The 22,020-nt window shown below is 44.0% G+C and overlaps 1 protein-coding gene across 1 annotated transcript; it reads left to right on the top strand.

The window, feature by feature from the left end:
* LOC117430486 (mitogen-activated protein kinase 13) lies at window positions 1-20,120 on the top strand. Its single transcript, XM_059003747.1, has 12 exons — window positions 1-327; window positions 4,976-5,105; window positions 5,713-5,771; window positions 5,891-5,996; window positions 7,889-7,918; window positions 10,551-10,598; window positions 11,154-11,268; window positions 11,958-12,029; window positions 13,259-13,338; window positions 14,071-14,149; window positions 15,483-15,656; window positions 16,637-20,120. Exons 1-12 carry the CDS (start codon window positions 215-217, stop codon window positions 16,717-16,719), a joined length of 1,089 nt encoding a protein of 362 aa, XP_058859730.1. The 5' UTR covers window positions 1-214; the 3' UTR covers window positions 16,720-20,120.
* The last annotated feature ends 1,900 nt before the right edge of the window (window positions 20,121-22,020 follow it).

Raw genomic sequence — 22,020 nt, 5'->3', positions numbered from 1 at the left:
CGTGTTCTGTACCAGTATCATTGTAGTTCAGGTGAAGTCTATCGGAAGTGGGTGGGAGTCGACGTCATTTGCAGTAACTTCAAGCCCAACGCAGGCAGCTGCAGGAGTTCGTAGTGTGGAGTTCTTTGCTTCCTGTGTGGTGCGTGTGTTTGTTTTTCTGAGCTTTGCATACAGAAGTATGAGTTATTATTGATCGACATTACAAGATAGAATAATGAACCCCAACAGGCTGTTTTACAGAGAGGAGATCAACAAAACGGTTTGGCAAGTCCCCGAGAAATACGTGAACTTGAAGCCAATAGGATCCGGAGCTTACGGCTCTGTCTGGTAAGTTTCACTGCACAGTCTGCTACTGTTTGTATTATTTTTTTTAAAGATGAAGTCGATTTGCATGGGTCCTTTTTACTTTGGAGGTACTGTATTGCGTATCCTATGATTTTTTTGTATTTCTTTTTTTGAGTTTACAACAGCTTCGCTTTTAAAGTTGGTAAAACCATGCGCTTAATTAAACGACATTACAGTAATGTAGCACAGTGCTTAGAAATAATGTAAAGTTTGTATACTTCCTTATGGGTACGGCACATGCCATAACTTTATTATTTGAAGAGCTTTACTGGGTTGCATGATTTCTCCCTCTGGGCACACCCACGCAGCAGACAGATCTGCTTGTTTTCTTCTAGTATAATGCCTCATAGATCAATATCAGCCCACACACCCTACTACTTGCTCAAGCAACATTCTGCCAATTTGAAAGCGCAGTGCTTTATGTTGGCATGCCTTGTTGCACAATAATTTGTTTAACAATGTCGAACACTGTACGCACGATAATACAATATCCCGATCATCTCAAGTTACATCACTGTACCTAAGGCATGCCCTATTTCAACAGATTCCAACTCCGAAACACAAATCCTGCTCCACGTTTGTGCAGTTTATTGCATCCTGTCTATGCAGTTGCAATGCATCAATGAACCAGCGCTGTTTGTGGCTCTTCTGCTTGTTATAACAGATCGTTCAAATGCAGTAATGTAACCAAGCCATCGCCAGCGTAGGAACATGAAGAGTTGCATTAAGATTCAGTACAGCTGAGATCTGAAAGACATTAAGCTGTTATCAAAAGTGACAATTGTAGTTGTATGTGAAGCATTTCCGAGCATGCAAGGGTTTCAAATAGATCCAAATAAATAATTACATTACAGCTATCAGTCCTATTGGAATGTAACTTCCTCTAGTGACAGCAATGGCTTTCTGCCTTGTAACAAGACAGACAGAGTTGTACTTTTCAATTCATCACAGAACAATGACTTCCATATGAGGGCGGAGCTTCAGCATTACCAGGCAATGAAAACTTTTGGAAATTTCAGCTCTGTTTATGCTAAGTAATCCAAACACTTTAAAGCAAATAGTCTATCTTCCAAGTCCTGCTAGTACTGCCCCCACAGTATGTGCACAGTGCTCTGCCACCTGTCTCCACCATTTTGGACATTGCACCGCTTAACTACACATGAGACAGATTCTAATGATCTGAACTATGCTGGATCGTAACAGAACTGCCCTACACATGAGACAGATTCTAATGATCTGAACTATGCTGGATTGTAACAGAACTGCCCTACACATGAGACAGATTCTAATGATCTGTACTATGCTGGATTGTAACAGAACTGCCCTACACATGAGACAGATTCTAATTATCTGAACTATGCTGGATCGTAACAGAACTGCCCTACACATGAGACAGATTCTAATGATCTGAACTATGCTGGATCATAACAGAACTGCCCTACACATGAGACAGATTCTAATGATCTGAACTATGCTGGATCATAACAGAACTGCCCTACACATGAGACAGATTCTAATGATCTGAACTATGCTGGATCATAACAGAACTGCCCTAGACATGAGACAGATTCTAATGATCTGAACTATGCTGGATTGTAACAGAACTGCCCTACACATGAGACAGATTCTAATGATCTGAACTATGCTGGATTGTAACAGAACTGCCCTACACATGAGACAGATTCTAATGATTTGAACTATGCTGGATCGTAACAGGACTGCCCTACACATGAGACAGATTTAATTGAGCTTGGTGCATTTAGCACTGTGTTCAGAGTGTTTTAATTGAGCTTGGTGCATTTAGCACAGTGTTCAGAGTGTTTTAATTGTGCTTGGTGCATTTAGCACAGTGTTCAATGTTCTTTTAATTGTGCTTGGTGCATTTAGCACAGTGTTCAGAGTGTTTTAATTGTGCTTGGTGCATTTAGCACAGTGTTCAGAGTGTTTTAATTGTGCTTGGTGCATTTAGCACAGTGTTCAGAGTGTTTTAATTGAGCTTGGTGCATTTAGCACAGTGTTCAGAGTGTTTTAATTGTGCTTGGTGCATTTAGCACAGTGTTCAGAGTGTTTTAATTGTGCTTGGTGCATTTAGCACAATGTTCAGAGTGTTTTAATTGTGCTTGGTGCATTTAGCACAGTGTTCAGAGCAGTGGCGGCTGATGGCCAAAAAAAATGGGGAGGCAGAAAAAAGGCAGAAGGCGTGGGGCTCCCATTAACCCCCAGCAACACTAGAATCTTACTATTGTATTCTGTCTGAAAACACTTTTCATATTATTATTATTATTATTATTATTTTTTTTTTTTTTTAGTATTATTATTTATTTATTTGGCAGATGCCTTTATCCAAGGTTACTTACAGGTATTACAGGGCAGTACTGTAGAGGGTTACAATGCAAGATTAATTTTTAAATAAAGTATAGTTTACAGTAAGTGCAAATAATACTACTAAAATTCAACATGAACTAGAATGCAACAAGTTAGGATTACAGTAAATTATGTCTCCAATGACATATTGGTAGTGCATCAGCTGAGGATCCAGTAACGTGGTGCTCAGGTCAGGCAAGGCCAAAGCATCGGGGTAGATCGAGATCTACTAGTGCAGTCTAAACAGGTTTTATCCCAATTCAGCTGTTAAACACATGTTCTCCACTAGCCAACAGAGAAAAGAAAGCAGCAGCCCATCATAGTTTATTATAATACACTTAACTGTTACACACTGCCAGCATATGTTTAAAAATGCACTGTATACAACTAGGGATGTGAATTTTAAACGTTTAAATGTATATTTCTAAAGAAGTGGTAAAATGTTTAATAATATGCTAGACGTATAAAAGGTCACATGACAAATGTCACCAAACGCATATTTCTGTATGCATTAATTTTAGTAATTTATCATCAGTAGTCCATCGCGTATGAGACTGCTCTAGTGCCACAGTAAGGATGGATAAGGGGTTGGCATTGCCTCCAAGTAGCTTTTCTAATTGGTGCAACAGAAAGATTGACACTGGGGCGGGTTTTATTCTCGGTCAATCTGGCGCTTCATTGGTGCACTGTGTGTGTGTGTTCATGCCTGTAGTAGGCGTGGTATGGTATCAATTCCACGGCGGGATAATAATGTTAATGATAAGCGTTGTTTGCTGAGTTTGTTCTATATTTAAAATGGCATCTCTAATCAAAGGAAGCCACATTTGGAAATATTTTGAGGAACCTGATGAGAAAACTGTGGTATGTAAAAAATTATGCCAAACAAAATTGCCGTACCACAAAGACACAAGTTCAATCCTTCACCATTTGAAATGAAAACATTCAGAATTATTGTGGATGGAGCTACTGATGGCAATAAAAAGCACACATCCATAACAACATTTGGGTGTGATCATATTATTCCCTGTAACGACAGTGGACCTCTGTGACAGTCTGGCTGGCAGTGGTGAGTGTGATGATGTCACGGACCAGGAAGTAACTGAATCACAAACAATGGATGGGCGGATGAAGCTGAGTACAATGGCACTCAGCGTATTTATTAATCAATAAAACAAAATATTTAAACAAAACAGAAACAAAATGGCACGAGGGCCAAACGAATCAACAAACAAACAAGTAAGTTTTAGCAATTGTTTTTTTAAATGTGACTCGCTCTCTCCGCTCCCCGTACTCTCCTCTGTACACCCAAACTCGAGTGCAGAGAGCTGCAGGTTTATATACTCTGGCCGAGGGATTAACTAGTTGTTAATTATCTTATTATCCCTCGGCCAGAGTCTGCACGCGTTTGGTAAGGATGCATGACTGTCAGCTAGTTAAATAATCAGTAGCTGATCAGCCATGCATCCTCACAGGGTTTTTAAATATAATAATAAAAGACGCGGCGCTTTTACCCGCGCCGCAAACAATAATACAAATAATAATAAATAGGGGCGGGACACTCCGCCACACATGCCCCCCCTTGTGCGCAGCACACATGGCCTTTTCGGCCACCTCCCCCCTTAGTCCCCAAAGTCCCGGTTAGCAGTCCCGGCGCAGGAACAGGGGCAGCAACGGACCAAAGGTGGCGGCCACGGTGGGATGTCCTCCTCCCACCCAAACAGCCGTAACGTTCCAATGGCCCGCGCACAGGCCGGCTCCTCTGGCCAAATATTTTTTGGGGGTGGTCTCCAGACCTGCCCCCCCTTCTTCATGGCCGGCAGCTCCCCTCTGTGGGGCTCCGGCCACCCTCTCTCCTGCAGAGAAATTGCTGCGGGGGAAGCTGGTCTCCTGACCTCCCCCCCTTCTTCATGGCTGGCAGCTGCCCTTCACGGGGCTCCAGCCACAGTATTTCCTGCCGCGAAAGTGCAGCTGGGGGAGCTGGTCTCCTGACTGTGGTTAATAGCAGATAGGAGTTTATAACAGAGACTTGCCTCCTCTGAGGAGCCAGAACTGCTGTTACTATAGGAATGTTGAATCGAGGGTTTAGGTTAAAATGTCTTTTTCTTGTAGACCAATATTTTTTATTTGTTTCATTGAACATTATTATATTATGATTCTATCCTATCTATCTATCTATCTATCTATCTATCTATCTATCGATCGATCGCTCTTGTAGTTGTGCTTGGTGGATTAAGCACAGTGTTGTTTGCCTATTGCTTTCTCCCAGTTCAGCCATCAATGTCAAAACGGGAGAAAAAGTGGCCATCAAGAAGCTGCATCGGCCGTTCCAGTCAGAGATCTTCTCCAAGAGAGCTTGCCGGGAGCTCAGGCTGCTGAAGCACATGAAGCACGAGAATGTGAGTGAGGTTTCCATGGGCGTTGACTCAGAACTGGAAAACAGGCAGGCTCTCTCCCTTCAGTCAGGAGCAGCCGGGGAGCAATTGGAATATACAGTGTTCAAACACACTGACCTGTTCCATCTTGCATTGAAGTGCTGTTCTAGAATGTGGGGGTGGGGAATGGAACACTCTGCTGTTCAGTCAACAAGACCGTCATTGCCCTTTCTTGCTGTAAATTTGAAGTTTCGTCTGCTTTATCCATGCTAACACCATGCTTTCCACATGCTTGAACCATGCACTTTACAAATGTTTTTAGCAATGCTTTACCACGCATGTCTTTGATTTAGCTGTGCTTTGTCTGTTTTACTACACTTGCTATGCTTTTATCACAGTACACCAAATTTGTATAAAGTGGCGCCGGGGCACTGGGGTTTTTCTTCAAATTAATATCATGGGTTCATGATAAGCATTGATAAACATGGATGATATCTGCACCACAACCAGAAACTGTCCTCCATCAATATTGAATCTAAAAAGCAGCTGCAAGCTCAGTAATAATGAGTGTTGAGTATTAATGTAACCTTGCGGCGTGGAAAGTGTTAATGCGTCTCACTCCGTGCATCAGGTAATCGGGCTTCTGGACGCGTTCACTCCTGCTGCCACGCTAGAGGACTTCCAGGACTTGTGAGTCTCTTACCTTTCATTTGTTTAAAGCAGATCCTGTTTGTTGCATTGCCTGTAATGAGTACCATGGACAAGCATTCCTGCTTCTTTCCCAGCTCATCCCTGTTCTCCTCCCCCAGCTACCTGGTCATGCCTTACATGGACATGGACCTGTCCAAGGTCAAGGGCGTGCTCTCCGAGGACAAGATCCAGTTCCTGGTTTATCAGATTCTGAAGGGACTCAAGGTGGGTTGGGTTGGAGACTTGTGAGGACGGATGGATTTACTTTTACTATTTAAAATTTTGCTGCAGCACAAAGTTACTTTGCTATTTTTTTAACCAAATTAAAAAAACTAAGTTAACTATTAATGTTGTTGTAATGTACAATATAAGTGCATGTAGCCCTTATAAAAGTTTACCATAGTGAAAGCATGCTAAAGCACGGGTAAGGAATAGCGACGCATGGTGAAGTGTATTAATAAACATTGTAAGCAATGGTAAATGTATAGTATAACCATGGGAAAAGCATAGTAAAAATATGGAGGCATGCTTTTATAAGGAGAGCTCTTGAATTCCAGTTCTATCAGTGCCCTCAGTACAGTACTTGAGGAGCTGTATTTGTACTTGCTCGTTGAGTGGTGGAGTTCTTTAACTCTTGGCTGTATTTGTACTTGCTCGTTGAGTGGTGGGGTTCTTTAACCCTTGGCTGTATTTGTACTTGCTCGTTGAGTGGTGCACTTCGTTAACCCTTGGCTGTATTTGTACTTGCTTGTTGAGTGGTGGGGTTCGTTAACCCTTGGCTGTATTTGTACTTGCTTGTTGAGTGGTGGGGTTCTTTAACCCTTGGCTGTATTTGTACTTGCTCGTTGAGTGGTGGGGTTCTTTAACCCTTGGCTGTATTTGTACTTGCTCGTTGAGTGGTGGGGTTCTTTAACCCTTGGCTGTATTTGTACTTGCTCGTTGAGTGGTGGGGTTCTTTAACCTTTGGCTGTATTTGTACTTGCTTGTTGAGTGGTGGTGTTCTTTAACCCTTGGCTGTATTTGTACTTGCTCGTTGAGTGGTGGGGTTCTTTAAACCTTGTCTGTATTTGTACTTGCTCGTTGAGTGGTGGGGTTCTTTAACCCTTGGCTGTATTTGTACTTGCTCGTTGAGTGGTGGGGTTCTTTAACCCTTGGCTGTATTTGTACTTGCTCGTTGAGTGGTGGGGTTCTTTAACCTTTGGCTGTATTTGTACTTGCTTGTTGAGTGGTGGTGTTCTTTAACCCTTGGCTGTATTTGTACTTGCTCGTTGAGTGGTGGGGTTCTTTAACCCTTGGCTGTATTTGTACTTGCTTGTTGAGTGGTGGGGTTCTTTAACCCTTGGCTGTATTTGTACTTGCTCGTTGAGTGGTGGGGTTCTTTAACCCTTGTCTGCTCTTAAATTAAATCTGGAGGCCAGTCCTGTTTATTTTCGTGCGGCCTTCGATGACGACTTTGAACTGAGTAGGTTTTACAAAGCCGAAGTCAGAACTAAAAAACACTGACTGCCGCTGAAAGCAGTTTTAAAATGGAGCTACACAAGATGCAAGCTGCACTGGTCTCTGGACTGTGAAGAAATGTTTTGTTGCTGTTTACTCATCTGTTATGAAGGAATAACATATCGAATGTCTGTCTGGCTACTGTCCTCTCGTTTTACACCTGACATGAATATTTATATTCCTCGTCTCTGGCTTGGCTAACTTCAGTTTTTATGTTCCTGTCCTAACAGATGCAATCCCAGCTGGGATGTTCTTGATTATCCCACCCCAGGAGATGCCAATCCGAAAGACGCTTGCATGTTTAGTTTTATCTTCAGAACTGCTGCTTCAAGTGTGACACGCATTAGTATAGATTTACATTGGCACACATTCTTGAGGGGATAGGAATTCTGGTCACGGTGATCTACTTATGCAAGAGTTCTGGCTTCTGATTGGTTAGGAGTAATGAGGGCTATAGATTGAGAACTGCTTATTTATTTTCCTGTCCAGTGGGGCAGATCATTGTAACCCTTCTTTCATAGTTTTGACACCAGGAGTGTGTTGTGCGTATTATGTCCATTTTGAATTGTGTGCCTGTGTGATTGTATGTGCATCTCATTGCTTTCCTCTTTCTCTTGCAGTATATACATTCAGCAGGAATTATTCACCGGGTAAGTTCAACTTCACTGGCTTATACAGTATGTATACTAGGGATGAACAGACCTTTTCCGTTAACATCCTGCTGTGCTTACAACATACAACCACTAGGTTGCACTGTGTGCTAAGTAAGAAATCCCATTTTCCAAGGAAGGGGAAATGAGAGTAATTGATTGCAGCCCTTTCCCTGCTGTCCCACATCCAATAAGGTTTATCAGGAATTGCAAAATAATTGACTTTGATGTCTTGCATTCACGGGAGTGTCAGATTTTCAGTTTGCTCTTTGATTTTCTGTATCTGTGCTTCAGTCGTTCTGCAGGTCCGATATCAGCCTGTGTTGCGGATGGGCAGTGGCTGCCCTCTCTCTCTCTCTCTCTCTCTCTCTCTCTCTCTCTGCTTCAGTCGCTCTGCAGGTCTGATATCAGCCTGTGTTGTGGATGTCTGCTCTGTAGGCCGTGGCTGCCCTCCCTCTATCTCTCTCCCTTTACAGGTTCACTTTCACAATGCTCTGAGGTCTTGGGTTCCGCTTCCACCCTTCCCTGAAGCAGGCTTACAGCAGCAGCAAAGCCTCTTCCCTGAAGGCTCCACGCTGCTCTGTGTGACGTGCTTCATGTGAAACTGCAGATCCAGCCCAGACATGCTCACCTCCAGCCCTCGTACATTCGCTGCCTGTTCCTTTGAGTCCTGGCAGTGATGGGTGACTCACCCACCTTATCAGTGAAGCAAAGTTACGAGAGTCAATCATTTTGCTAGTCGTTCAATAGCTTGCATTTTAAAAGCTATTTAAAAAGCTATATAATTCCAGCTCTGACCCTGCTAATGGAAGTCTTTGGTTTCAGTGTGTCTGTGTGTGAGCGGGAGGTACAGCACAGTCACATACACCACGAAACTGAAACTATTAATGAGTTAAAGATAATGAACAAAAGAAAAAGAGAGTCTTCAGTGTGCTAGCAAGTAGAAGTTGTATTTAATTCAGCTAATTGCAGAGTGTATTTCAGCAGCAGGTAATTTAGTATCAAAGTATGTGGTTACGTAGCTGCAGTTACAGGTCTGGAGCTGAGGGGCTGCTAGGAATCCGATCAGCTCATCACAGCCCGCTCTGACCTGCTCCGATCTGCCCGAGTTTGTTGCTGCTGATTAGTTTCGCATCTTCAGAACACCTTGTTCCAGGCTGGGGACATTGTGCACTCAGGCCTGTCTGTCTGTCTGCCTTCTACATGTACAGGTGTTATTAGTCCACATTATGTGTTGTGAAGTAAGAGGGAAACAACCTGACCTACAGTAAGAACTCTCAAATGGAATTCACATTTTTTCCTCCCAGTTGGTGCAAAAGCTATGAATTACACATGAAAGGTTGAAAATCTTTATAAATTGTGTGCAATATTCTTGCAGTCTTGGCCAGTCTCAAACTGACTTCAGGAGGAGTTCTGACTAGAATTGCCACTCGCAGTGTGTGTTATAATTTGAACTAGCAGCAGTTTGTATTTGAATGAAAGCTATGAGTGTCCAGAGGTTGTATCTTTTCACTGGTACAGACAGAGACAGCGGTAGTTTTAACTGAAGGACGGTTTGTTGAAAATCCTGTCCCCTGTGGTTTTGACAATTTAATTAGCAAATAATTGCTTGAGTTGCAAGATCCTGAAATTGCAGTTTTGCAGGCTTGTCTGAACTGTGATTGTTTGAACTTCCAGAAGCAAATTAAAACCCACAAGTCTGCACTGCAGCGTGCGCGATTGCAGAAGCATGTTCATGAAATATGTATATGGGAAGAAGCAGCGTGGGGATTCACACGGATTATAAAATCACTGTCGCAGCTGCTTCTGAAAACCAAACTAGCTTGAGAAAACACACTGCTGGACTGTCAGGGCTCGGCTACCTCAAAACACTGACATTGACAGAGCAACCAACTACGCCCCCTGTTTGAATCTAGAGGTCAAGAGTCCTTGCAACACCCTCTATTTAAATACACTTTAGCAAACAGGAGCGTGAAACGAAAACACTCCTCAGGATTGTTGGCTGCCAGTGGCTGGCTGCTCCTTATCAGCACACATGTAGTCAGTGAAGTAGGGACCTCACTACACTGGACACTTCTTAGCCTTGTTAGCTGCTGTTTGCTGTCTCCTCTGCACGTCCTGTTCACAAAGCCAATGTCAGAGAATCTTTCATTCGCACCAGCTGCAAGAACCTCATACACATGCACACTGACCATGTTAAATGGAAAGTTTTGTTTTCGGATCTGTTTATAAGTCATATGTAAATGTGTTAACCATTATTACCAAGCAAAACCAGTTGAATACAATAACATGTGAATGCCACATTACTACTGTAAAGCTTCAAGTTGTGCTAGAAAGGAATTCTGAAGTTTTTAATGCCTCAGTTACATATTCTTACAATGTTGTATTATTAAACTGTATTGTTTATAACATGCTTTATTTACGTATGAATTATTCCTTGTTTATTACAGATCCTTAAACTAAAGTGTTACCAATCTATATGCTGTGATCACCATGAAATAATAATACACAAGGTGCTCACTGTTTGTGATCACTCCTTGCTAGTCCTAGTTTTTATATTCAGCATTAGGTGTACCTTATTCTGGCCCAGTTTCAGAACAGCCACACCTGACACCTCTTTTGTAACCTGCAGGATCTGAAGCCTGGAAACCTGGCCGTTAATGAAGACTGTGAACTAAAGGTATTTGAATTCTGCGACATACATCCTAAATAATACCCAGGTGCGGGAGAGCGCTGTGCTGGTCTTTACACATTTAAACAGCATTCCATTAACAAGAATGTATTGCTAAGTGTGTGACTTAAGACTTTATATAGATAGATAGATAGATAGATAGATAGATAGATAGATAGATAGATAGATACGTATAGTGTTGTAGTTTATTGCCCAGGCAGTTTTTGTTTCTTGCTTTTCATGGGGGCAACATGAAAACATTCCACAGACATATGATAGGATGCCCTTAGTCCATGTTTTGTACATGGTCACGCTTCACTTGCTTTTAACATGGTCTGTTGCAGTAAAACTTCATAAGCATGATGTCAGTGAAAGACTGTTGTGAATTGTTCATTCCATTCACGTTTTGCTTCCACTACTGCTGTGAGATTTCTGCACGCGCTCTCCCGCTGCCCTTGAGAAAATGTGAAGAGGAAATCATTTGTCAGTCCAAATATACATGTGAAATAGTCACCCCCACCCACACAATACCCGCTGCTGGGATCTAACCCCCTGCCCCCCTAGATCCTGGATTTCGGTCTGGCAAGGCACGCGGACCCTGAAATGACCGGCTATGTGGTGACACGTTGGTACCGAGCTCCAGAGGTCATTCTCAACTGGATGCACTACACCCAGACTGGCAAGTCACACACTTTCCTTCCTTCTTTCTTTGCAATGCTCGTAATTCTTTAAATGAACCACAGGGCTGGAGTCACCCATCTTCTCTGTGGGCTTGGCAGGCAGTCTTATCTGGCACTGTGTCTGTTTATGACTGCAAAAGCCACGAGGCTTATAAACGAGTGATACAAACTGCAGCCAAGGACAGCATGACCCTTTATACATCAATATAATAATCCTAATACATTGCAGACAGTAACAGGCCAGGGTTCTGTAATGCATGACTGGAGCATTTTCATTGTAATGAGTGCTGGGGAGGGACTGCAATTTTAAATACTGACTTTGGATACTGTTTTAATTCTGGAAACTGGTGTTTATTAATCTTTTGCTAAATGTATTATTATTTGTTTATTTAGCAGACGCCTTTATCCAAGGCAACTTACAGAGACTAGGGTGTGTGAACTGTGCATCAGCTACAGAGTCACTTACAACAACGTCTCACCCGAAAGACAGAGCACAAGGAGGTTAAGGGACGTGCTCAGGGTCACACAATGAGTCAGTGGCTGAGCCGGGGACCTCCTGCTTACAAACCTGTTTCTCTAACCACTGGACCACACAGCCTAGAAATCACAACTAGAAATGCAATGGTATTACATGTACACATGTTCCTGTACTAACCCACATTTCTTTCTTCCTTTCTTTCCTACACAGTGGATATTTGGTCTGTCGGCTGTATAATGGCTGAAATGTTAATTGGCCGCACCCTCTTCAAAGGAAAGGACTGTATCCTTTGTTTCCTCAGTGATTCAAGTTGAGAGGAAAGGACTGTATTGTCCTCTGTATTGCTCAGTGCTTCAGGTTGAAATTCACAGCTAAAGTGCATGTAGGGAGGGGTGCATCTTTTTCTGTACATGGAGGAGGGGGGGGGGGGGGGGGGTAATATTTATTTGATATATTCCAAACTTCAAGAGCAGGAACTGTCCTTGGGATGTTAATATAAGCACAGGCAGAGCAGAGTGACGGGTTTCTGTGAACCTGAGAGACGGCACTCCTAGACCTCTCTGGGTGTAATCGGTGATGTTCACGGCCCTGCACTGGGGTTTCTGTGAGAGACGGCTCTCCTAGACCTCTCTGGGTGTAATCGGTGATGTTCACGGCCCTGCACTGGGGTTTCTGTGAGAGACGGCTCTCCTAGTCCTCTCTGGGTGTAATCGGTGATGTTCACGGCCCTGCACTGGGGTTTCTGTGAGAGACGGCTCTCCTAGACATCTCTGGGTGTAATTGGTGATGTTTGTGGCCATGCACTGGGGTTTCTGTGAGAGACGGCTCTCCTAGACCTCTCTGGGTGTAATCGGTGATGTTCACGGCCCTGCACTGGGGTTTCTGTGAGAGACGGCTCTCCTAGACATCTCTGGGTGTAATCGGTGATGTTTGTGGCCCTGCACTGGGGTTTCTGTGAGAGACGGCTCTCCTAGACATCTCTGGGTGTAATCGGTGATGTTTGTGGCCCTGCACTGGGGTTTCTGTGAGAGACGGCTCTCCTAGACATCTCTGGGTGTAATCGGTGATGTTCACGGCCCTGCACTGGGGTTTCTGTGAGAGACGGCTCTCCTAGACCTCTCTGGGTGTAATCGGTGATGTTCACGGCCCTGCACTGGGGTTTCTGTGAGAGACAGCTCTCCTAGACCTCTCTGGGTGTAATCGGTCATGTTCACGGCCCTGCACTGGGGTTTCTGTGAGAGACGGCTCTCCTAGACATCTCTGGGTGTAATCGGTGATGTTTGTGGCCCTGCACTGGGGTTTCTGTGAGAGACGGCTCTCCTAGTCCTCTCTGGGTGTAATCGGTGATGTTCACGGCCCTGCACTGGAGTTTCTGTGAGAGACGGCTCTCCTAGACCTCTCTGGGTGTAATCGGTGATAATGTGGGTGGGGTCAAGGGGTGAACCAGGAGGTTCAATGTTATTGAAGCTCCACTTCAGGTCACAGAGTTGTCCTTGACCTACGATGACTAGACATGGATCAGCTGACTGAGATCGTGAAGGTAACGGGGGTCCCAGGACCGGAATTTATTCAAAAGCTGGAGAGCGTCGAGGTAAACATTATGCTTACAAAATCAAGTAGGATTCTGACAGTGTTTTGCACATGTTGTTTTTAAAGCTTCTGCCTGCCACACAGTAAGTACAGATTTGAAATAGAAAAAAAAAGATTGAGGCAGAATAAATTCAATAAATGTAAATTCAAATTCAATGTTGTAGACAGAGAAAGCAGCATTATGCTAACTAATGAGAATGAGATCAGCTGCAATACTGTCGCTCTCCATTAGAGGGCAGTGCTTGTGACGTCGTCTAAGAGCAGTAGCAGTAATCTGGTGTTGTGTGGGCACCGTTCCAGGATCTCAAGCCTTGCCCTCCGACACCAGTCCCACAGACTCCAGGTACTGTTTCATACAGTAGCTCAGCTTCATACTTCTTCAAGTCCTCAGGCTTACAGACTGACTGTGTGACACAGTGAGCTTCATTTCACATTTTGTTCATGTACGGCAGCTTGGGGGGGATTTGTACAGCTTTGAATTGGTTGAGCAGTAAAGTGATTTAATGTGATGATGACCATCAACGTTATAACAGCTCTGAAGATGTCGGAGCACTCTGCATTTAGTAGTTTAACTATGCAATATGTTGGTGTTCGTCACTAGAAAATTCTAAATGCCGCAGTTAGTGTATCTGTGTGGATTGGGTTGGGTTCTAGGTATAAAGTGTCATGCTTCTCCTCTAAGCTGAACTGCCTGCTTTAATTTAACAGCTTTCTTTTTGTTTATGACTAACAGGCAAAGAGTTACATCAGATCTCTGCCGCATTTCCCAAGAAAAGACTTCTCCCTGCTCTTCCCTAGAGCCAGCCCCTCTGGTGAGTCCTTCAGAGAACATAAACCAAGTGGAATATCCATAAGGTCTGGCTCTGAAGTCAAATGCACGGGAGGGTAACCTCCAGAAGAGCAATCACGGTTCAGTGTGAAATGGAACAGTTCAGGGAAGGGGAGGGGAGGGTACGAGAGATGCATTATATACTGTGGAGCGCTTCTCAACAGCACACAGGGTTTAAATGGAACAGTTCAGGGGAGGGGAGGGGAGGGTACGAGAGATGCATTATATACTGTGGAGAGCTTCTCAACAGCACACAGGGTTTAAATGGAACAGTTCAGGGGAGGGGAGGGGAGGGTACGAGAGATGCATTATATACTGTGGAGCGCTTCTCAACAGCACACAGGGTTTAAATGGAACAGTTCAGGGGAGGGGAGGGGAGGGTACGAGAGATGCATTATATACTGTGGAGCGCTTCTCAACAGCACACAGGGTTTAAATGGAACATTTCAGGGGAGGGGAGGGGAGGGTACGAGAGATGCATTATATACTGTGGAGCGCTTCTCAACAGCACACAGGGTTTAAATGGAACAGTTCAGGGGAGGGGAGGGTACGAGAGATGCATTATATACTGTGGAGAGCTTCTCAACAGCACACAGGGTTTAAATGGAACAGTTCAGGGGAGGGGAGGGGAGGGTACGAGAGATGCATTATATACTGTGGAGAGCTTCTCAACAGCACACAGGGTTTAAATGGAACAGTTCAGGGGAGGGGAGGGTACGAGAGATGCATTATATACTGTGGAGAGCTTCTCAACAGCACACAGGGTTTAAATGGAACAGTTCAGGGGAGGGGAGGGGAGGGTACGAGAGATGCATTATATACTGTGGAGAGCTTCTCAACAGCACACAGGGTTTAAATGGAACAGTTCAGGGGAGGGGAGGGTACGGGAGATGCATTATATACTGTGGAGAGCTTCTCAACAGCACACAGGGTTTAAATGGAACAGTTCAGGGGAGGGGAGGGGAGGGTACGGGAGATGCATTATATACTGTGGAGCGCTTCTCAACAGCACACAGGGTTTAAATGGAACAGTTCAGGGGAGGGGAGGGGAGGGTACGGGAGATGCATTATATACTGTGGAGCGCTTCTCAACAGCACACAGGGTTTAAATGGAACAGTTCAGGGGAGGGGAGGGGAGGGTACGGGAGATGCATTATATACTGTGGAGAGCTTCTCAACAGCACTGTGGAGTTTTTGACAGATCTTTAATGCACTGTACTGTATTGTATCTTTTTCATTATGAGCAGTTGGTATTGATTTGTTACATAAGCAATGAGGAGAAAACTGACAAAAATTGTGTGTTTGTGCCCCCTCAGCGGTGAACCTGCTGGAGAGGATGCTGGTCCTGGATGCAGAGCAGCGCATAACGGCGGCGGAGGGGCTGGCTCACCCGTACTTCGAGCAGTACCGAGACCCAGAGGAGGAGACAGAGACCGACCCGTACGACGACACACATGACAAAGCAAAGCTGACTGTCAACGAGTGGAAGAGTAAGGAACCAGCATAGCGACCAACGCGCCAGAGACACAGGGAGAGGATGTGGGACAGCCCAGAGACACAGGGAGAGGACGTGAGAGAGCACAGAGACACAGGGGGAGGATGTGGGACAGCCCAGAGACACAGGGAGAGGACGTGAGAGAGCACAGAGACACAGGGGGAGGATGTGGGACGGCCTAGAGACACAGGGAGAGGATGTGGGACGGCCTAGAGACACAGGGAGAGGATGTGGGACAGCCTAGAGACACAGGGGCAGGACGTGAGACAGCCCGGAGACGGAGGGAGAGGACGTGGGACAGCCCAGGTTCACTTCCCTTAAAGTCTGTACTCGCCACTGGTTTCTGAATATCATACAGGGATGGAAATAATACTCCTGTTGCATTGCAGTTTCACCCACATGATTAGCCACAGTGTACAGGTAACAAGCTCAGATGTGTCTTGTTAAACTCATTGCAAAACCAGGAATGGATCAAACAGCTATGCAATGCAAGCCTTATTTCCATCCCTTGTCTAGTGCCTCTGAAATGGCAACACGGTGCTAGCTCTGCAGAGCCTCTCTACATGCACACTGATGTGGAGGAGGGTGTCACCATCTGAAGTCCTCTGATGAATGTTTTTCCATGCAGCAAATGACAGCAGCTTAAAAACATCACCCCCTGGTGGATGATAGTGAAATTGCAGTGGGAGATAATTAATCTGACCAGCTGAGTCTCATAGCGCTGGCTAATTAAAAACAAAAAAAACCTCTAATGTCTCAAGTTCAGCTTGACGTGGAGGTGAAATATGTGAAGAATGTGCCGATGGAAAGGATGTACAAAGTGAATCCAACAGGAATCCAATAGTTAAAATCACTTTAGTATTTCATACCTGTATCAAGTTACTCAAACTCGGCCTGCTTGCTAACGAGGTCTCTCTCTCTCTCTCTCTCTCTCTCTCTCTCTTCACTCTTTCACTCTCTCGCCCTCCTTTTTAGGGCTCTGCTTCCATGAGGTGACGAGCTTCATCCAGTTCCCGCGCAGAGAGTCCAAGCGGAGGAACACTCTGGTGCTGAAGTGACTCGGCCCGCAAGAGGAGCGACGTGCCTCCGACATTCCTGAAGATATGCACTACGAGAAACTAAACCCAGAGAAACAATCAACCACAGAAACCTGTTACTGACCCCAGAGCCAGTCCATGAGGAACTTTACATGGCTTCATTTCATTTAGAGTTTCCACTTTGGGAGAGACAGTACACCTGCTGCAACACTAAATGCAGCGCAGCATCTTAAGAATGAAAATCCCAGTGAAACTGACACAGTGTTGCTTCCAAGGCACCGTGTGAAATGACACCATGTGAAATGTACATTTTGATTTGTTCTTGAGTGATCAGTCCTGTGATCTAACTGGAATAAATACAATTTCAAGACCAAAACTACAGTCTACTACAAAACCAAAAAAAATTCTTTAAACTTCTGCTCTTGTTGATGAACTAGCCTTGCAAGGAATACATTTAGGTTTACATGAAAAATGCACCAGTTTTGCCAGCTCTTGGCGCGGTCTGGTCAATTCTGAAAACATCCCCTACAGCTGGAAAAGGATTCGATACTTGTCCTCTCGTTGCGCACACTCAGTGTCATCATGAATGTCAAATATTCAGCAGTAAGGAGTTTTAATATGTATCCACCATCTCTCCCTCTCTGCTGTGCTCGCTGGTGCTCCGATGTGTGCACGGAGAACAATTTGTTGTAAGAGTCTCCAATATATTCTTTTTTTTTTAAATCAGATATCTCCTCAAATTAATTTGATAAAGAATAACTTGTTAAAGCAACTACATAATTAAATAATGCATAATATACCTTTCTGTGTTAGGGGTGGATAGGTGAAATGGTAGTCGTATCGGCCCAGAGGCGATCAACGGAGAGAAGGAGAGGTGATGCATTTATTGGACAAGCCTCAGGTCTCCTCTTCAGGTGAAAGCAGAAAAGAAGAGACCTTTGAGGTCTTCAACGCTTGTGATTTAGTCCAATAAAAGGGATCCCCTCTCCTTCTCTTCGTATTGTGATGTATTTCTGTGCTTTGTAAAGCTTTTTCAGTTTATGTGTTTTGGCCAAAATTGATCCTTGTACCATATGTCATATTTTGTCAAGCACACAACATAATTACCTACCAGGTCTGTGCAATAACACCACAGTGTTCCACTTCATTACCACACCAGAGGGCATGACCCACGACCACCACCACCCTATAGCAGTTGAGTGATCCAGGTTCATTATAACTTTTTATACTTCTCATTTAATGAAGGTTTTATCTGCCAGAAATGTTCTCTAACATTGACTGTAAGGCAAGAGATTGCCGAACGTCAGAAACCAATAGAAATACTTAGAAGCATATACAAAACCGAGCAGTTCATTGAAAGTAGCTTTAACCAAATAAATAATAACACCTGGTTAGTTCTTGATTCTATAGAAGAGACTCCAAATGATTTGGAGTCTAACCTTATGAGTGTGTCTGCTCCATGCAACACTTCAGAATTACCACAAGATCATTGCTGTGTTGAGGGATTTGAAAAAGGGAAAATAGACGAAAGTCAGAAAACGAGCAGGGACTGGGGGACTGTGTGAAAACGAGCAGGGACTGGGGGACTGTGTGAAAATGATCAGGGACTGGGGGACTGTGAGAAAACGAGCAGGGACTGGGGGACTGTGAGAAAACGAGCAGGGACTCCGGGATTGTGAGAAAACAAGCAGGGACTCGGGGACTGTGTGAAAAGGAGCAGGGACTGGGGGACTGTGAGAAAAGGAGCAGGGACTCGGGGACTGTGAAAACGAGCAGGGACTGGGGGACTGTGAGAAAACAAGCAGGGACTCGGGGACTGTGTGAAAAGGAGCAGGGACTGGGGGACTGTGAGAAAAGGAGCAGGGACTCGGGGACTGTGAGAAAATGAGCAGGGACTCGGGGACTGTGTGAAAACGAGCAGGGACTGGGGGACTGTGAAAACGAGCAGGGACTGGGGGACTGTGAGAAAACGAGCAGGGACTGGGGGACTGAGAAAACGAGCAGGGACTGGGGGACTGAGAAAATGAGCAGGGACTGGGGGACTGTGAGAAAGTAGGTGGGGGAGGCGGAGGCCGAGGCTGGGTGGGCAAGATTCTATTACTCGTGAGACATATCGAGTATTGAGCACAGATAACTGATGGGTGAAATCAAGGGGGAGGTGCTGCTTGTGGGTGACTCAGTATTACTTCTGTAGTAAAGATCCTCTACACAGGGTAGCTACTTGCCTCCCTGGAGCCAAAGACAGAGACATTGAGTCGAGAAATAAAATACTTGACATCAGAGAGAAGATTTTACAGACTCCATCTATTATGGACCATTCTTCCTTACCTGAACCAACTAGACCTGATAGAGTGACGCTGGAGGCTTTTTTTTCTGATTACCTTACAAGACCTGACTGCATTAGTTCTGCATATGAGACCTGCGTGTGCCCTTGATCCTATCCTGACCAAATTATTAAAAGATGTTTTCTGTGTTTATTAATACACGCATTTTACCAATTCTGACTGAATCACTTTCCTGTGGTATAGTTCCCTCTGCATTTAAGGTTCCGGTGGTAAAGCCCTTGCTCAAAAGAAACAACCTGGACCCTAAATCCTTTATTAACTATAGGCGCATATCCAATCTGCCATTTTTATCAACACTTCTAGAGAGAGTTGGTGCCAACCAATTACATACGTTTCTAGCTTGTAATACTGTATTTGAGAGTTTATCAGGAGATGTCCTGTCTTGGTTTAGGTCTTTCTGGTAGGTTTCAGTTTGTCTCTATCAGGGAGATGAAGTCTGATTTGTCAGAAGTTGCCTGTGGTGTTCTGCAGGACTCTATTTTGGGTCCTTTGTTGTTTTCATTGTATGTGCTGCCATTAGGTGACATTATCCGCAGGCATGGAGTGAACTTCCATTGCTATGCAGATGACACTCAGCTATACTTGTCTTTGGATCCAGGCAATCCTTCTACTGGGGTGCTGCTAACTGCTTGCCTTGCTGACATCAAGTGTTGGATGTCGCAGAGCTACTTAATGCTAAATTCTGATGAAACAGAGTTCATGCTGGCAGGCTCACAGCACCAACTAAAAAATGACAATTTTACAGAAGTTAGACCTTAGCAGTCTCTCATCGGAAACTAAAACTGGAAATGAGAAATTTGGGGGGTCATTTTTTTATCCTGATCTATCATTTGAGACTTGAATTAGGAAAATGATTAAAGTATAATGTTATCAATTGAGAAATATATCTAAACTTACACCTATTATTTCTGTACCTGATGCTGAGAGGCTAATGCATGCCTTTGTTTCATCAAGAATTGACTATTGTAATATGCTTTTCTGTGGGATTCAAAAACGTTTGGTATCATCAAATGCCATTGCATGAATATGAACTAAAACCAGAAAAAGTGAACATAAAGGTTTTATTATACAATATAACTGCTTTTTTGTTGTCCTTTCTAATTTCAAATTGTATTAATGTTCCTATGCTGTTGTTTTTGTTGTTCTTTTTATATGAACTGGCTTGCTTTCTGTTACCAAATGTTGTGCTTAACCACCCTATTACAGTGGATTGATTTTTTACTTTGTGTAAAGCACCTTGGGGTCCATGTGACACAAGGCGCTATATAAATATAAATACATAAATAAACCCTGACAGGCTCAGACCTTGACCCCAATGCAAGTGCTAGCAGGCTGGTTTAAAACCTGCAAAGGAACTCGACCTGGCCAGCGAGCCATGCATGCAATGCTTTGTGCACAGACCAGGAGAAAATGCATCTCTGTCTCGACCTCTCCTGTCTCACAGTGACCACTGTTCTTGCTGGTCAGCCAGGTCTGTTTGTGTCAACCTTTTTCAATGGCCAGGTTGTGGTCACTGAGTCTGTACTTGGTCAGGATCTGCCTCTGCTTTGTGTCTCTAACAGTGAAGAGATATTCTGCTAGAGTAAAGTCTCTTTTTAGGGTCCAATAGCAATCAAATAATTCATTCTCTCTCTCTCTCCTCTCTCTCTCTCTCTCTCTCAGCTCCCTTATCATGCATTCATGCTAGTCAGCAAGCAGGCTGACCAGGTTGTATGATTTCAGAGCTGAGTGGAGCGAGAGAGACACAAACACACCCTTCTATCTGTTTCTCTGTGGAGATAATCTACAAAGTCCAGAGCCTTAGGGATTATCCCTTACAAACATTCAAAGCTACCCCAGTGCAAAACCTAACAGAACCTCCATTCTCTAAAGAAAATAAATGGGTGTATTACCCTGAAAACTAGTAGAAGCATTAGCTGACAACAGCATTTTCAGCAATGGGTGAATGACTGCTCATTCATACAGGTGCTCCTGGTGCAGCAGCACACCAGGTAGGGATAACACTGCACCATCATGGAACTGCAATGAGAATCATCATCAGTGTGCATTGCTTTGTAACTTTGGTATGTCAGGTATGAGAATGGGTCACACTGTGGTACCATTCTACTAGTGACCCATGCTGGCTCTGCTGGCCCTGGTAGATATATTAATGACAGTAAGATTTGGAAAGGTTTGCTGTTTCCTGCTCTGGAACACTTGTAGCTCTCCAATAAATACAATACAGACTTGTGTAGTACTCACTGTAACTGGGACTTGAGCAAGGTACTTTACCTAGATTGCTCCAGTAAAAACCCGACTGTATAAATGGGTAATTGTATGTAGAAAAAATAATGTGATATCTTGTAACAATTGTAAGTCACCCTGGATAAGGGTGTCTGCTAAGAAATAAATATATAAATATATATCAAAGACCCAAAGAAAGCACTTAAAGGCTTTAAAAAAAATGTCTTACTAAGGTGCAGGCAGGACCAGCACAACGGGGGCTGATTAGAGGGAAGGAAAACAAATCTGGGGGGGTCAAATACTGGTAGTAAAGGGTAAAAAAACCGTCAAAAAAACAGCAACAGTGAATGTATTGTTGAGTCTTCGTCCTTGAGATGTGTACTTTTAAATGTACTGGAGCTAGACCTACCTGTAAACCTGGTTTAAAACCAGCTACATGGTTCGGTTATTTACTTTAAAGCATGTGCACGAGTTATCCCAGTTACAGGCTGCTTCAGATAGGCAGATCGAAAGGTTCAAACATTTTACTTATTTGAGAGAACACTAAAACGCTGGGGGTGACGGGCACGACCAGCTGTTTGGGTGAATTCTGACGCCACAGTGAAGTTGTCTTTAAGTCGCTGCTGCAGTGAAAAGCAGAATGGGGTGGAGGGGTGCTCTAGTACTGCGTACTAAACAAAAGGCACGTTCTGCTCGTGCCTGGTCAGGTAAGTCACAGTTTGCATATATTTAAACATTTATATTAACTGCTGGG

The sequence above is a fragment of the Acipenser ruthenus genome, chromosome 29, assembly GCF_902713425.1.
Source record: "Acipenser ruthenus chromosome 29, fAciRut3.2 maternal haplotype, whole genome shotgun sequence".
Taxonomy (NCBI): domain Eukaryota; kingdom Metazoa; phylum Chordata; class Actinopteri; order Acipenseriformes; family Acipenseridae; genus Acipenser; species Acipenser ruthenus.
The sequence above is the reverse complement of the archived record's forward strand: the minus strand, read 5'-3'. Positions and strand labels throughout refer to the sequence as shown.